General features: G+C 42.6%; 1 protein-coding gene across 29 annotated transcripts in view; it reads right to left on the minus strand.

The window, feature by feature from the left end:
• Positions 1–17,500, minus strand: part of GTDC1 (glycosyltransferase like domain containing 1) — a 192,837-nt gene that overhangs the window by 21,182 nt on the left and 154,155 nt on the right. For 26 of the 29 annotated variants that reach the window (XR_012588293.1, XR_012588294.1, XM_074594466.1 and 23 more), the window contains one exon: positions 1,264–1,373. The exons of the other annotated variants lie outside the window; for them this stretch is intronic. Coding sequence is in view for 24 of the 26 variants with exons in the window: in XM_074594466.1 (XP_074450567.1) it covers positions 1,264–1,373 (110 nt within the window). In the remaining 2 variants the exon portion in view is untranslated. The remainder of the gene's footprint in view (positions 1–1,263; positions 1,374–17,500) is intronic. 29 annotated transcript variants of the gene reach the window in all.

A 17,500-nucleotide genomic window follows, 5' to 3' on the forward strand; every position in this document is an offset into this window, starting at 1 on the left:
GATGAATGAATTGACAAGACAAGAGGTGCGGCATATAGATTTGATATACTGGCATAAATTTAGGATGATCTACATTATTCATAAGTACTGAAGCCACAAATGAGATATGTAACAACATCCAAAATGAGTGTCAATAGAATCTGTTCCCACAGTGCACCATCGTATATTCCTATCTGTCACATATTCCTTCGAAATTTCTCCGTCTAAGAAATCTGGTGCGCTCAGTCTGGAAAGCAACGTTGCCTTGGGATCTGCGATAAGACTTGCCTGGAAGAAGAGGCTTTCAGAAAAGCGTCATAAAAAGTAGTGGACAGAAAACACAAAGAATCTCCTGCTCCCAAATTATTACCTCTTTTTCCAATCCAGCTGTGCCACAGTCGGGGACCCAAAAGTTATTTGGATCAGATCAATTTCTTGGTGGCTTAAACACTGCCAAATCAAAACTGAAACAATTGAAATATCAGCAGTCCAGCAGGCAACAGATATGACAGAACTGACAAATAAACTAATCCCAAGCCTATTTTTACAGACCGAAGAGGCGGGGGGATGCAAGTCTACATTTGGGAAAACCAAACCATCGAGTATTTTGAAGCTCACCCGTCGTTCATGTGTATTTTTAACAGGTTTAATTTACTACGGGTGCGCCCAATATAGGATTTGATTATTCTCCTCGTTACCACGATGTCTCAGGCACAAAGCGGTGTGTATTCAGAATAAATCCTGCTTCTTTTTCAGGTGGGTGAAACTCTTTACAGAGTCGTGGTTGTCAGAAACCAAGAAACGGAAGGACCGTGCATGAGAGTGGTACAAAAATATTAAAGATTAATGACCACTTTCATGCCAGATACAAACCAGAAGCTCTCCACAGAAGTCCTTAACCTCGCGTTTGAAAGGGAACTAAGTGTTTTCACCTGCTAAAATCTCAGTCTGGAGTTCAGATGAGTGACCTCGACCTGAAAGATTTTGTTTCCCATCTGAACCATCCCATCACTCACACCCATCTCTCCGTTTAAATAAATACAGAAGTGTTACCGGAACACAAGTCATAAATAAGGTCTCGCGCTGCCAAGTAAAATAAAAAATGCTTGTCCTCGTTAATAATTTTAATTTTAGGACAAATCGGTATTATTTAGTTTTACAACTACGAAGATTTTAAACACGTTTTTTTCACTGCTGTAAGAAAACGTGTACATGAAAACTACTTCTGGAAATATTTATTTTACGGTAACTTTACAGTCAAGGAAAAAAAAAAAGGAAAGGTACCTGGAATTTCAGTGAAAGCCTCTCCAAGGACGGACACGTGAAAAGGTAGATCTTTCTCTTTCAGTTTCAGCAGGACTTTAAAGAAAGTTTCAGGATCTTTGTCGTGTTCCCTTAAACCAAACAGAATGTATCTCAGCATCATTTATATTTACTTCTGGAACCGTTCCTTTTTGTTTACCAAAACAGTATTTCTCTTAAATTGTACTTTTAGGGAGTAAGCATCTTCAGCATAATTTCCCTCTTTGCTTACGCCACATGGTCGAACATTTTCCTCAACGCAGCACTCGGGATGAAAACTCAGTTTCAGCTGATTTTTATCTCTCTTCCCTGTCTTAAAATGATGCCTTTACTCTTCAAATTACCAACTTGGAAAGTGAGGACTGAGTAATATCGAAAAAAAATATATATAATCTCCATTACAGTTTACCCCCTTTGTCAGGAGGAACAGGCTAATAAAAAACTTTTGCTAAAAATTTTAAGATTTCCCAAACTGGAATTTTATGAATCCCTGCTGTACTAATGTAGAGCTTCTGATCCATTCAGTGCTTTAGGTAAAGAAGAAAGGAATAAACTAATACGAGGCACTATCTATCTTCAGACTTATTAATGAGTTAACTGGAAGTTAAAACAGAAAATAAGAAACCTGTACCTATTTATCACTTCGGCTGGAGATAATATTAAGGGTTTCTGAAGATCATATTAAGGGTTTGTATGGGTACGACACTCAATGCCTTGAAACACAAGCTTGGTTATCTAAAAAGAAAACAAAAAGCCAATTTGCCAATCTATCTTCTTTACTAGCACAGAACGAAAGGTTCAAAAGACACCACAGATGATCTAAATTCCCCAAATTCAGTTGAGTTATATTAAAAATGAAATAATTCTCCCACTCCAAGGTGAATATTCTATCTTGCATTTAATTACTCTCCTTTAAATTACTGTACTTCAGACAGATGTGCACCATATGTCTTTAAAATATTTTTGGTTTTATTTATTATTTAGAAAATTCCACTGTTTTCCTTCCTGTATTAAGGGGAAATCTACAGCTCAGCTGTCCTGGTGGCTTTCTTCACAGACTCATTTTGTAGAATGAATCTGTAGGTTTGTCACACTGCTATATGAAAGATTAATAATTATATCATTCAGGAAATCTGAAGCCAAATGACATCTGCAGCTCTACGTGTGTTAATTTCTCATTCAGTCAATATTTTTGGTTTAGGGAATTAAAACAAATTAATCTTATCATTAATGTGACTCTCCTAGGCTGAGAAATCTTCAGGAACTGTGGAGTTTTCAGAATTAGTTGCATTTTCTTAAAATAAAGCCAGACAATAATTACTTTAAGAAGTCCTCCATCTCCCAGATTTGTTTTGTTCCCAATAATAAGGAGGAATGCAACTGCATAAGCTTCGTAATTTGTTTCACATCTGCGAACCAGGAGTCTTCACGGTGGTTCCAGTAACCAAAGTGGATACGAGCGCTGGCTCGGGGGGAGAATTTCTTCCAGTTGCAAAGATCCCAGAACTGCCTACTAGTTTGCTTCCACCCTCCCGCTTAAAATATCCACCTGTTTCTGGTAGGTAAGTTATGGGCAGAAACACGTCGCCGGTATTTCAGTTGCCTCCCGAGGCCCAGCTGAAAGAGACGACAGGGGATGACAACCGAGGATTCAGACCTGGCTGGAAGGGAACGTCTCTATCGGAGATGCGCGAGTTTGCAAGGAAAAGAGCTTTGATGCTGGGAGTTAGTGTAATTCATGATAACGCTTCCCGTTGGCCTCGGTTTCCCCTGGGTTGCTTTATCAGTGGTCCCCAAGAGCCCACCCTGTTCCTGATGCTGAGCCCTGCCCAGCTCATCCCGAGGTGGACCCAGCCACCCCCCGTAGCCCGAGCAGGCAGCCTCGACAGACAGAGCCACCCCGCTTCCAGGGATCTTTCCAAGCTCTTCGCAGCCCCGCTATCGGCTTCGCAGTCACAAAAAGTCCTTCCAGCAAAGGATCTGCTTTCCCTCTCCCTTTCCAGGAGAGACCAGGGGTCCCAGAGGCAGCCAAAAGTGGAGGATGCTGTTGGAGCCACATTGTCAAGGAGCTGGCAGGAGAACACGGAGCCTTACAGCTCGTGGAAGCCACATAAGCTGCACATATTTAGGAAAACTGATAGGAATTGGAAGTTGCAGCTTTGTTTAATAGGTGGGGAAGAACAGAAGGAAAATTTGGCACCCAGAAGGAATGCTGAGAGGGGAAACGCTTCCTCTGCACTGGAGCCTCTCCTACGGCTTTATCTGCTGTAGGTGATCCTCCTTCCGTATCCCCTTTTAAAATATTTTGCTTTTAAGCTCACAGATTTTAATGACACGGTTTGTGACTCCTGTAGCTTTTCCATTTGGGAGGTCATCTGCTTCGACGCGTCAGCTCCCGTGGCTTTGCCGCACCGCGACCGTTTTATTTTCACTGAAGACCCACAGAAAGCTTCCGCCACGCGCACCTACAGCTTGCAATGTGTAATGATTCTTGCGAGTCAGGAAAGGTAGAGCTGCTCCTGGCAGAGAGCGAGAAATAGCACAAGACCACCTTCTTTACCGCATCAAAAAGGAGAGCGCTCTGTTTCTTGGCTGACATGGAGAAAATCATATACAATCCAGTCTGCCTTACTCAGCAACAACTGCTAAACACACCAGATTGTCATAGCAGTGATCGTGGAAAAAGATGAACACAATATGGAATGTCTGTTCTGTAAAGATCTGCTCAAAATGACGTGCACTTTTGGCTGCATCTGTTGCATTTGTGAGCTTTATTAAACAGTATTAATTATATATACCCCATTTCCTTAAGAAGAACTGCAAAACTGTAGAAAAGCCCGATATTGAAATGCGAACTTTTCTTTTAAGATGTTACGTTTGGGGAAAAATTAAGCTAATGTGATTCTAGGGTCTGGCTTTGCTGTTTAGTTTAGGTATTTGAAATGCTCTCGTATTTTTACTTGATTTGATACGCATCTGGTAAAGGAAAAATAAGAACTGGGCATGGTACGAAGATATTCTGAATTTCATTGTAAAACGTGAAAACATCAGAATGACCAAACTCCAGCTGTAAATGCCAGAAATCCAACCTAATAGGTTGGATTTGAGAGCGCTGCCATTGGAGACATTCGATCTCCCCTGTTTGGATACCGCACGCTAAATTTTTTTTACCCAGGGTTTTTTTTTATTTTGGAGTCTAAACCACATTGAACGAGAGATATTTGAAGTCTGTCTTAAGAACCAGCTGAGGTTTGGCGGTCGGGGTACGGGAACGGGGGTCAGGGTCCAGCCTGATTTACTGCCTTCCCTTTATAACCTGAAATAAAACTTTCCGGACTGTCCCTGAGATGGGCACTGGGAGGGTGGTGGTACCAGCAGCACCAGTACTGAGCCTCCATTATCTCTGCCTTAGATTTTCGGTTTATAAAACGGGTGTGACAGTATTATTTTTTCACCACAGAAGGACGCTGTCAGGATTAATTGATGACTTGACATCCCTCTTTTCAGCCTGAAATGATTAAAAAAAGCAACTCCCTAGCACGCCGACGATGCTCCTCTACACCATCAATGGCAACAGTCTTCAAAACACCCTTCTGCTCTTCAGGGATTTTGTGAATTCAGCCCGAGCCCTCCAGCCTTGCCCACTGCGGCAACTGGAAGGAGAGTGCACGGAGACCAGCCAAACTGGGGCTGCGGGATGCCCATATCCCTGACCAGCGATGGAAAATACAGTTTTTACCAAAAAAAAAAAAAAAAAAAAAAGAAACAGCAGAATTTGGCCCTTTACATCATTCAGTACCTACTCATCTCTCGAATTTGAGTGAAATTCAGCAAGAGACCCATATGGTCTCCTGTGCCTTAGGTTTAATTTTTTTAAGTATACGTAAACTTATCATACATGGTGCTAATCGCAGTTATTTAGGATTTGGAGGAAGACACATATGCAATTAGAAAGTAGAAGAGTTGTGGGAAAGAGACACTACTTGCTCAAAGGGGCAAAATAACTGCCATCTATTTAAAAGAATACATTAAAACCTATGGTTTATGTGAGTTAATCACTAACATAAAAGCGTTAAAGCAAGGGAGAAAGTCTCAATATTTGAGAAAATACTGCATTAAAGGGTACGCAACGCTTGTGACAGCAACAGCCCTGTCATGCCACCTCTTAAGGTGCTACATATTCTGAAAGGGTTACAAATAAGCTCAGCTAAAAGCAATATTAAAAGGGTCGATCTTAATCTTCTTAGGACGTTCAGCACGGGAGATTTTCAGCGGTAGAGAATCCCAAATTGTGAGGGCGCACAGTATTATTTCACTTTTTACAGCGCCCTAAATCCAAGCGACTCAAACTGGGTGCATCCCCTTCTGCCTCCCTGTGTCCTAAAATCACCTGGATGTCAGACAAGCAAAGGTGGGAAATGTCGCTATTAAACCAGGTACAAAATCTTCAGAAGTTAAACTAGCGTTTTAATATTTTTTAAAATTTTTTTCTTTTTTTTTTTTTTTTTTTAATTTTAGTTTTTTAATTTTTTTTTTTAGGATATATACCGAGAGCTAAAGCACAGGGTCCTGCCTACCTGCGATTATTGCTAAAAAACGGCTGACAAAATAGGCCACTGAAGTTATCGCTCGCGATTTACGAAGGTCGTGGAGACAGAGGACTGGGGAGCCAGGAGACACCCAGGGAGGAGAGAAAGGGACAGGGGACATCAGGCAGGGAAAGGCACGGCCGCGGCGGAGCAGAGGGAAGGGCAGGCACGAGGCTGGGGAAGTCCACGAGCACAGAATCAACAATTAAAAGTGAAGGAAATGAAGTTTCTAAGACACAGACCTTGAAGTGGACGACAGCGGTCCTTTAGTTTTGGGCAAACGAAAGAGCGAGGAGTGAGTTTGGCAGCAAACAGGGCAGAGGAGATGGGGAAAACAACGTGAAGGGGAAGAGAACCATAAGAAAAGGAAAAAAACCAAAACCAAACCAAACCCCCAAATACTCAAGTTGAGAACTAAAAAAATTTTGACATATTCAACCCCCCGGGGGGGGGGGGTGGGGGGGATAAATATAGGGTAAATAGAAGAGAAAAAGGGAAAGGAAAAATGGAAGAATACAGAAAAATCAGACTGAGAGATAGAGAGAAGCTGCAGAGAGCATTTGAGATGGCTATCAGTGATAGAGGAAAGGTTAGAAAAGAACCAGTAAAGATATAAATTAGGAAGCAAAACTAAAACTGTGTGGTAATTAAAGGAGGAGAACCGAAGAGGGAGAGAATAAAGAGAGCAAAGGCCCGCAGCGGGGTGAGGATGGAGAACTAGAGCACCAAGGAGGAAAAGGCAGAAAATCTGCAAAATCCTTGGTAAAAGTTCAGATTTATGGAAGAAGGAAGGTGAAGAAAAGCACGGGCAGTCCCAGAGGGTGGCGGGGCGAGAGCTGCAGGTCTGTCACCCCCCCCGAGCCGGGAGCCGGACGGCGCCTTTATCCCAGTAACGCTCTTCGTTTGGGTGATAACGGCAGGAACTTGAGGTTCTTGGCTGTTTTGCCTGATAGGGCACAGGCTTGGGGAGGGCGATGGAGGATGCCACCGGCTGATAAGAGGACTCATATGACATCAGCCTCCTGTCGACCCTCTATCTGCCCAGGGCCTTCTCAAGAAGCCAAGAGCAGCACATCAATAAATGGCTCCGTCTTTGCGTGCGCTTTCTGCCGAACTCAAAATGGGGCTCCTCTTCATGTCAAACCTAACCTAAAAAACACAATCAAGCATTTTTTTTTTTTTTTTTACCATTCTATTTACTGTATTACACTTTGATATTTTACCTTACACCTGGAGCCTGGCAAAATTTGAATATAGGTTTATTATAATTTAATACTGCCAGAAAGTAGCAGTGTAGTCACAAAAAATAAGCCTGGCCTTCAAAATTGCAGAATTCTGGTCTTTTCTTGACACTGATTTCCCACGAGACGGCTCTGCCCAGGTTTCCCCATCTGTAAGATCCGGTCTTACAGGAGCTTTCATTTACAGAAATGTGGTGAGGATTGGAGTCAGTAAATACTTCAGGAGGATAATATCCTTCTTAAAGTACGAGGACTCACGTTACAAGCCTATTCAACGTACCAAATGAAATCAATTCTAGTAATTATTTTCACAGAGGACTTTCTTAAACTACTTTAATATACATTTTCTATGTTAAGATTGGAAAGCAAAAAAAAAAAAAAAAAGGACAAAAAAAATTAAAATTCTAATACCAAATTTCTGTTAACAATGCTCATGATAACTGCAAAAAGAGGAAATATTACTGTCAGGAAAGAGCTACTAGAAAAGAAAGGGGAAAAAGAAATCACTACGAAAATGCAAACATGAAGGAAAAGTTAATTGCTTTCCATTTATTCAATTTATCACAGTATTTTTCCAGCTTTTTACATTTCCAATATGAGGTAGAGGTAGACTGTAAATATGTAGTTAAAGTCCAATGAGTTTTCTTCTGCCGCTGATATGCTTACAAAATGTCTCTGCTGTAATTGTGCCTTGAAACATTGTCTGGCATCATCAGCATCAAAAGTTACCACAAGATCTAATACCCCCTCGGTTAATAGAAAAATGGAGTCAAGTAGAAAGCAATGGTTTTGCATAAGCGTCACTGAAAAAAAAGGACCCTATAGATGAAATTTTAGCTAACGATTTGGAGGTCCCACAAGCAAAAAAGGTCCCGATACTTCCCTGCGCCTGCAAAACACCTCGGCAAGCCAAGGAATTAAAAAGTGGCACCAGAGAGGCAAGAAGGCGGCCAAACAGCACTGGCAAATACAGTGTTTTATTTTCTATTATAGCCCATGACGTATTTACAGTGAGCAGTGTGTATTTTACCTTCCGATTTTTTCAAATCACTGGCCCGAGAAAAATGGGTGGCATTTTGCTTTACGCTGGAAAAGCATTTTCTCCTATCTCGTGTTATCTGGAAGAGATTAATAAAAAAAAAAAAAAAGAGAAAAAAAAAAAAAAGAACCTTGGGAGTTTATTGTTTAGATTCTTCTTCTTCATCTCCCCTCACAATTCATGAAGAAAAAACTCAAAGTAAAATATTGCGCATTCTCTAACCAAAGAAACCTCAGGACCAGCATCAGTCATGGAGCCCCCTGCTTATTTCCTAAAGAGAGATTAACCTTTGAAGACAAAGACCTGCGTTTGGTCTCGGTTACTTTGGTTTAAAAATCAATGCACTTTTATTCAGACGCCTTTTCACTTCTTTTACTCCAACTTAAGAGAACGTAGCTTTTCACAAGTATAGGACTCAGATAAAAAAAACATTTCACTCGAATTTGCAACACACCCCAATAACTGCTATGGAATACCCCCAAGTAGTTTCTTTAAAAAAAAAAAATAAAAGAAAATAGAATTAACTTCCTTTTGTGTTTCAAAGGTAACATAACAAACGGTTTCCTGTTGTTGTGAGGCAAGATAAAATAATCTGAGTGACCCTGACAGCCCTGATAACCAAACACAATATATCCTATTGTAATTCAACACGCTATAAAAAAGTCACGTCACGGTAATAATTGATGGGTATGAATATGAAGAAAAGTGGATAAAACTCTACTCAGGTGGTTCTTTGGAACAACAGAAGAATCAAACGTAAGTTACATTCAAAATTACATGACTACACATTAGGCTGGGAATGACGATCCCACCATACAAGACCCTCCGCGATTTCCACGGTGGACTCACGTCACCAAACTACGACCGCTCAATACTCCACCAGGTACTCTGCCGGCGTTCAAAAAACAAGTCCTGGTCCTTACTCAGTAATACCCTGAGAGGAATTAGCTCAGGTACCCAACATAACTCATCCTTTTTTTGGATTTGTGAAGCTGTCATCTCCAAGGATGAAGCTCCTAAGCAGAAACTTTCTTGGCACCAAGACCAAGGCTTGAAACTCATTATTCAACGAGATTAAGGCAGCTACAAATCTCACCGCTTTCAGAATGAGGAATCAACTCATTTCATCCAGTCAGTTTTTGCGCAAACCCAGCTGAGAAAAAGCAGAGATTAGAGGACAAGGGGAAGAAAAAAAAAGGGTGAAAACATGGAGAAAAGGAAAGCCAGGGAGGAGAAGGCAAAAGGAGAAGTCAAACAGTTGCAGTGCGGCAAGAAGAGGAAACTCATTAAAAAGAGCTTTGAAAGAAGAAACATAACCCCCCTATTATTGGTGAAAATTAGATCATTTGCTTAGGAAATATTTGATTTTTGTCTCTTGGAGGGTATTCGCACACTTTGGTCAGGGGCGCTGTGAATTACAAAGGGGGCTGGTGGCACCATCTGCTAATTTTGCCTGGGATTTCTTACTACAAAACCTCTTCTGTCCTTGTTAATGATGTTTCCCAAGACTGAGGCTGTCTTGGCCTATAATCTTCTAGAAAAAGTCTGCCAAAAGTTTTCCAGAACATCCAAAGCACAAGATTTTTTTTAAAAAAAGCAACACTACCCAGTAAAATTGCAAACCATATCTTGCATATATTAAATTTCAAACAGGCCTCTGTTTTAAGCGTTTGAACCTCTTTTTGGTTTAGAGGAGGAACTGAATATTTGGACGCGTTTGATTTTGAGTCAAAGATCTGCTTTTTGTTGCACACGTTGGAAGTCTTCCTAAAAATGAAAATGAGTCTTTTTGTGCCTGGTGACAGCTCGGTCCATGTGTCTTGGGCACAACTTAGGCTAAAGCTGAGCAAGACAGTCCCACCGTCGCAGGTCAGGCTGCTAAAAGATCTAACATCTGCACTGAGAACACAGATCTCGTCCTCACTTTCAGTGATTCCTCTACTGGATTCATAATAAAATTAGCGGACTTTGCAGAATAAAGAACTGTTTGAAATGCATTGAAAATAAGGAACGATGAAGAAAACGGAAGACTTGGTTAAGAAAATGAAGCGGTCCAAACCGCTTTGAGGAGGGTTGAAGATGCAGAAAGTGGTAATGGTCATTTTTTCCAGTTTGACTAAAACTCACAGGTGTGGACCAGAATAAAGCAAAGGGGACAAATAAAACCTGATCAACATGACCAGCTACGCGAGAATAGCATGGCAAAGAAATAGTGAACTGAGTGAAGAAGCAGAGGAGATGGGGAAAACATACAACACAAAATATACAATATGGGGAAAAAACGTGCTAAGCTGAATAAGGACATCAGTATAGAAGACCAAGAGGACAACACGGTCAGGTTGGACAAGGGGGCTTAGGAGAAAACAGGGACCAATGTGTTGTAGAAGGTCCCTTGCACAGACAGGGAGGGTGAATGAAACGATGGAGACAGAGAAAGGTTGAGGAACTGGAGAAGATCAAAGTTGGACTGAATTTGCTGCACAAGGGAACTATATAGGAGGAGATGCCTGAGGAACTGAGCATACAAAGAGAAAAGGAAGAGGTTTGAAAGAGAAAGGCCAACACCAGCTTGCGTGACCGGAGCAGAAAAGGATTGTTTTGACTGTAATAGGTAGAAGAGTGTAAGCCCCTTTCCTTCCCTGGAGAGGACTCCTTAGTCCCATCAGTTCACACGCGTTTCTGCTCAAAGACTTGGGTTTCGCAGCTGTAGCAGAGAAGAAAGACACCATAAAACGAGTCTCCCATCATGGAAAAAGGGAGAGGCAAGCTTACTGGAGGTTTTACAGCAAGGTGATACTTCTATTCCAAACTTAAATAATTTTCAGATGTCCAGGTGATCCAGTTTTTCAACCACGGCTGAGACATTTATTATAACAGGTTTCAGGGGATGGAACTAAAGCGGCCGCCCTACGAGCATCTGGAGAGCACAGAGGGAGTGAAGAAGGAAGGTTTCTCTTACAATCTGACACGATGGTTTACTACTTGCACCCAAGTGAGACCCTGCTTCAACCTTGACTTTCCAGGATTGGAAAAAGGGTTTACACTAAACTGCTCTAAACACAGTGAGAAACAGAATTGGGCCACGGAGCTGAAATAAAGAAAAGAAAGTAAAGAAAAAAAAAAAAGAAAGTAGAAGGGAAAGAACTGAGCTTATCTGGGGAAGCAGCAAGTAAAAGAGGAGGTTTTATTTTCATACGATTCTTTTTCAGCCTATTAAGTTCTCCAGTATCAGAATGAAGTCTGCTAAAAGTTAGTAAATAAAGGCTTTCAGGAAAGCTTTATTAAATCACTTATGACTTATCAAGTTAAAACTCCCACTCAGATATCTTAATAAAACTTTCAGAGAATATATTTAATTTTCCTGGAAATCAGAAGCCAATTACTAAGTACAGGAGTTACTGTCTGCTACGCCACCGATCGGCTTTCTGTAAATAGAATATTTACCAACAACTTGGATTTAGTTCCCTAAAGTTTCGGTTTCTGAAGGTCAAATAACTATGTAACTGCTTAATAAAGAAGCAAAGAAGTACCTCTAAATATCTCCAAGCTCTGATGGGCTTATATTCTGCTCCTTAGGTGAGGTATTAGCAAAGCTTATTTATTTTCATTTCCAAGGCTTTTATTTGCTCATTCCCTTGTGGTAAAGCTGATTTCCATGATGATTCCCTTCTTAATTTTAATACCCTTTTTACTCATCATATAGACATAAGAATTTTCCATAAAATAATGAAACCCTTCCAAAGGAAATGAAGACAACTAGGAGAGGAAAGTAAACTACAGCTTACTTTCCGCCCCCCAAATTAATTGATCCACTGTCATATGCATATATGAAAGATTTTTTTTAATGAAAGGAAAATAAGGTTAATTAACATAAAACCCCTCACTCCTTGAGATGGTGAATTTTGTATTTTATCCATGCTGCCTTAAGTGCCTTGATTTCCCAGTAATGACCTAGTTCTCCTAATGAGTAACATTAACCCCTGGCTGTAGCTGTCCAGGACTTAATTGTCAACTGGAGCCGAAATAGGAGAGTTTGCCGATCAGCAGGTATGTGGTATATTAACTCATGTCATTTCAGCCCCTAATAAATAAATCTGTTGCCAAGGCAACAGGAACATCAGCTGTATCACTTTTTCCTTTTTTACTTCCCCCCCCGCCCCCCGCTCCCGCCGCCTTTTTAAAGGAAACTGCCTTTCACACCGAGCTTTTAGAAAAGGAAATTAACTACATGTAACCATAATTAAAAGGAACATCGTTTCCCATCTCAGAAACATATCTACATTAATGAAAAAAGGCGTTCAAAAGGAGGACTGCTTTCTCCTGTGACCAGGGTAACCGAAATTATTTCCCTCCACTGAGGGAATGCAATTTGAAGTGTACGTCTGAGCGAGAACCGGGCGCAAAATATTTTCGCTCTTTGTCTCTCCGAGCGAGCTCCCCTCTCCTTTAGCCCACCGCTGACGCCAACTGAGCAAACCCCCTCAACTATTCATCGGGAGCCCAGGCAAGTGAGGCCACAGGAGGAAAAACACCCCTCAAACACCTTCTCTGCCCCCTGTGAAACTTTCGATGTGATGGGCAGACGTGCAATGTTTTGGAAAGCTAAAAAATACCCTGTTTTCGGATCATCAGCTCTAGCCGCTGACGAAAATTTAAGTACCTGATTTAATTGTAGATGCCATTGCTCTTCCCTGCCCCACCGAGGCGGGTACCTGATTCTTGCATGGGAAAAGCTAGGAGCAGCTGGGGAACGCAAAGGCATCTCCAAAGGCACACGAGATTCGGGGAGCAAGAGCTGGCAGCTCAATTTCTGCCTCAGCTTCTCTGCCTCCAAGATCACATCCCGAATACTCCTGTTGGAGACTAACAGGCTCAAGGTTTTGCAGAAAGGCAGAGCGTACACAAGTGCAGGTAGTACAAATATTTCTGTGTTCCGTCAGGTTTGGGAAGGAAGATCTTGGTACTCTCTGTTTGGGGGTGATGCGCTGCTGAGGTCTCTCAGAGCCTCACAGGGGAACGTCACAGCCCTCGCTTAATTCCTGCTGTTCTGTCGCAGGACAAAGTCTCTGTCTTAAAATTTTCAAAATTGATAGGTTTACCTTTCTTCTGTGACTACAGGACAGTTCTTCTGAATCTCTCGTGACCCACATCAGAGATCAAGAAGGAAGGGAACTGAAGAGAGATTCCTAAGGCCAATTATTCCTCTTGGAACACTTACTGTAGGCTCTGCCCATGCTACAAACACAACAAACTACCCAAAATTATATCTGGCTTTTTTAGCTGAAGAATATAGAGATAATACAAATCATCCTTTTTTGCCATTATCAAAACTAGAGATGTTTCCTCCTCTGGCCTGTCAACTTTTTATAGCCATTCAAGAAAACGTGCTATAAGAAAGGTGGAAAAAACGATGTCGAGATGTCCACTATAGCAGGAGAACTTCCACATCTGAGAGGTCTTCATTACATGATGAACATTCTACAAGCTCTTAAAAATAGTGATCACGGAATAGCGCATTTTCCACTGGAAGGGTTCAATACCATGGGAAGAAACTTCATTCACTGAATGAACAACCAAAGAACAGATACCTCCAAACTGCCCTTCCATAAACATTTCACAGAATCACAGAATGTGTTGGGTTGGAACGGACCTTTAAAGGTCATCCACAGGTAACCAGGGACATCTTTAACTACATCAGGTTGCTCAGAGTCTCATCAAGCCTGGCCTTGAATGTCTCCAGGTATGGGGCCTCCACCACCTCTCTGGGCAACCTGGGCCAGTGTCTCACCACCTGCATTGTAAAGAACTTTAAATCTGAACTTCTCAGAGTATTCATTAACTTTCTTATTCGCTGCTTGTAAAAAACTACTATCTGCTCTCACACTTAACTCCAGCTGGCAAGACGCTGAAGTCAGACTACTTTCTTTTGGCTTTGGGTGTTCAAGAAGCACGGGTGTCAGCTTCTGCTTAATCAGATGTCTCTCCCTACACTTTCATGGCACTGGTCATCTTGCACCCCTGGTGAACACCGTTTTCTTTGGGAGTATCAGACATCTTTTCTCAGACGCTGCTAAAAAGTTGCCATTTTGAAATTGTTATTTTACATCCTGCATGCTTTTTTATCGTAGCTGGTACCTTTTAATTAAGGCTGTATAAACACTTGCATTTTCAACCTTTGTTTTCAGTCTGTCTTACCTATCCACCACCTTCACCTTTTTGGATTAAATTTGCCAGAATCAGTTGCTTTTCAAAGACGAGGTTTCCCTGCAGGAACTCACTCCCAGCACAGATCTAGAGCCAAACTCTCCACAGCTTTCCCGTGCAAAGGGACAGAGCAGACCCAGTCAGCTACGATTTCCCTGAAATGGGGGATCTCCTTCCCTTTGACAACACTCAACCTCTGCCACCCTTACATGACACTGCACAAGTGGCCACCCAGCAGGGAGGAGTAGGACCACGGCCCTTTCTTCTACGTGCTCTCCGCAGGCTGTTTAAAACGTTGAGGATGCCTGTTGAGACCAATAGCATTTATGGGTACTCAAAGGTGATTTCTAGGTGGAACACCTACTCTTTCGTCTTTTGCCATCTTTCCATACCTGCACCTTGATGGGATAAACTTTGTCCAAAATATTAGACAGCGCGAGGAAAATATGACTTGGGTAGGGGTTCACTGCATTCTCAGATGTCTCTTTGTTTAAATAGTTTTGAATTCTGAATTCAAAGGCAAAGAGTAACTACACAAATTCTGGATTGCCCTGCCAAGATGAACAAAACCCGCCCTTCCAGCCTCCTCTCCCTGGCAGCTTGTAGAGGACGCGTGGTGCCCAGCGCACAGATGAAGAGCTGCCCCATCACAGAAGGCACAACACTGACTGCACTACCTGGGACAAGCCCTTTCCAAGGACTTGCTCCTGAGCGAAGGGGACCAGGTCCTCACGATGGGCAGCCACACGTTAGCACAGCAACGGCGACGACAAAACAAGCTTTCCTCCACGGACTCATTTCTTCAGCTCTTTGATTTTGTGATACTCTACATTAAAAACAGGCAACTGGGCACAGCGCTATCTCTGTACGCACCGTTTTCCCTTAGACCAGATAATTTTTGCAATCTAGATTATTTTTTTCTTCTGAATTTCCTCATCGTGACTTCCACTGGCGTTCCTCCCGCTCCCATATCTCCTGCCCCACGTCCTTCCCCACGCTCTTGTCACACGCTGGTACATACGGACACGAGATAACTGGCTTATCTGATCTTCCTCGTGAATTGATAGCGGCTATTTGTTTGCATGCGTGTGTAAATTCTCACTGATTCCCCGTGTGATCTTTTATCGCGCCCGTACAATTAGGGGAAGAAGAATTGATTTCTGACGACTTTCTCTTATCAAGTCTTTAACTGCTGAGATGATACAGCGCGCACAGGGAAAAAAGAAAAAAAGTAAGGCGAGGGTGAATGCCTTGAGTTAAAAGAAGCACTGTAGGTCTTCTCCATGAAAGAGAGGAGTTAAGAGCTTCCAATCCTATAATAAAATTACGTTATGTGTCACCTGGATGATGTGACTGTGGTTGGGGTGCAGCAGGTTGGCCGCTTCGCACAGCCACTGCCATGCTTGCATGCAGAAAGAGCTGAGGAACACACCAGAGTACCCCAGGTACAACAAAAATGGCTTTGACAAGTGTCTATGGCCTTGCTGGGGGTCACTGAGAGGGGATAATGTACATATCTAAATGCTGGTGGGTTGGTTTTGGGGGAGAGAGGAGGATCGTGCCACACTGGTCAATGCCACCTCAATAGCCTCGTCCTTCACCGAACGGCTATTTTATCGCCTTGCAATGAAAACCTGTGGGACAGCACAAAGTTCTGATCAAATCCAGGAACTTCATCCATTGATCACCACAATTTAGCTTTCCGTTTCCAGCAAAGCCCACTTGCGCAAAGGGAAGAGCAATTCCTTGGCATCGCCCTCGCAAGAACGCAGCTCGGAAACCCATCGCAGCCTTTTATCCCCATCCCTGGCCATAAGACATTTCTAGGAGCAGCGCCGCGCTATAGATGTTTAGAACAAATCACTGAAGACTTGGGGAGAAAGGAGAAAACAAATGACTCTGCGGAGAACCCAGCCACTCTGCTAAAATACCGTCAGTTATTTCTCCACTGTCGGCAAAGGTTGCGCGCCAGAATCCTCGACAGGCTGGGATGGGGGGGATGGAGAGAAGGGGCAGGGATGGCATCGAAGGGCCTGTTCTCACGCAAAGACGTTTTAACACCGATTTAAAGCGAGAAGGGGTCTGCTCGAGAACGCCCCTTTGGATCTGGACGCGTTTCCAAGCGGGCAGGGCCTACGTTGGGTGACCGTAGTGGGAGAAGCGTTGGGGCCAACGCCGTAGTTTTGGGTGTTGACGGTCCCTGCGAAGCCCTAACGCAATGAGGTCAGCATCGCTTCATTTCGAGAAGCCTTCTATAACAGCAGCACGACTTCACAAAGCTACATATATATATATTTTTTATGGTTTAGCCGAAGGGGTTTTTTTGTTAGGTGAAGGGGAACACAGGAACGTTAAAAAAAAAAAAATAATAATCTTCCTTTCCCATTTATTAAACCCCCCTCCCCCTCCCAAAATGAAAACCACATGTAAATCATCAGGGTAGACAATGGTCGTTAAGTATTATTGTATAGGACAATATCTGCGAGCGTTTCGTGCTGGAATACAAGCAGGATACCACTGCCAATGTTTTTACACACAAAACACCCCCCCCCCCCCCCCATCGCACATTACGACACTTGGCTAAAATTAGTCCTCTTTACGAAGAGGCTCGCGCTAGGCCTAAGAAGGGGACGCTTTTAACCGCTGATGCCTGAATAAGGCCCGCGACGTGTTCGTCTCTAACAAGGCAAAGAAAGCTTATTTTTGGCCAAGGGGCTGCTTCCAGCCCCTCGCTTTCACCTGCGCCCGGCTCGGCGCCTTCGTTTTCTAATTGCTCGTCGATTAAAAATAAACAGTTTTGTTTTGTTTTTTTTTTTTTAAATATGAGGGAATTTACATAAATCAGTTGCTAAAGCATCCTACCACTAAAGGGTAGGAGTTCAGCCCGGAAGATTTGCATGCAGCATCCTCAGACGAAGGCAGGCGCTTTCGATTTCCATCGAGAGCCTCGCTGCGCTGGAACTCTAATGGGCTTAGAACAGTAAATTTTGAAGAAACTGATTGCTGCCCCCGTAGCTAGTAAATGCCTGCCTGGACCCAGTGGCATTTGAAAAAAGTGTTTTATCATAAAATTATCCCAGCAGAGTCCATTCTGCGAGATAACATCATCATCATCATCATCATCAGTACTCCATGCAGGACCCAAC

This window comes from Larus michahellis, chromosome 7, assembly GCF_964199755.1.
Source record: "Larus michahellis chromosome 7, bLarMic1.1, whole genome shotgun sequence".
Taxonomy (NCBI): Eukaryota; Metazoa; Chordata; class Aves; order Charadriiformes; family Laridae; genus Larus; species Larus michahellis.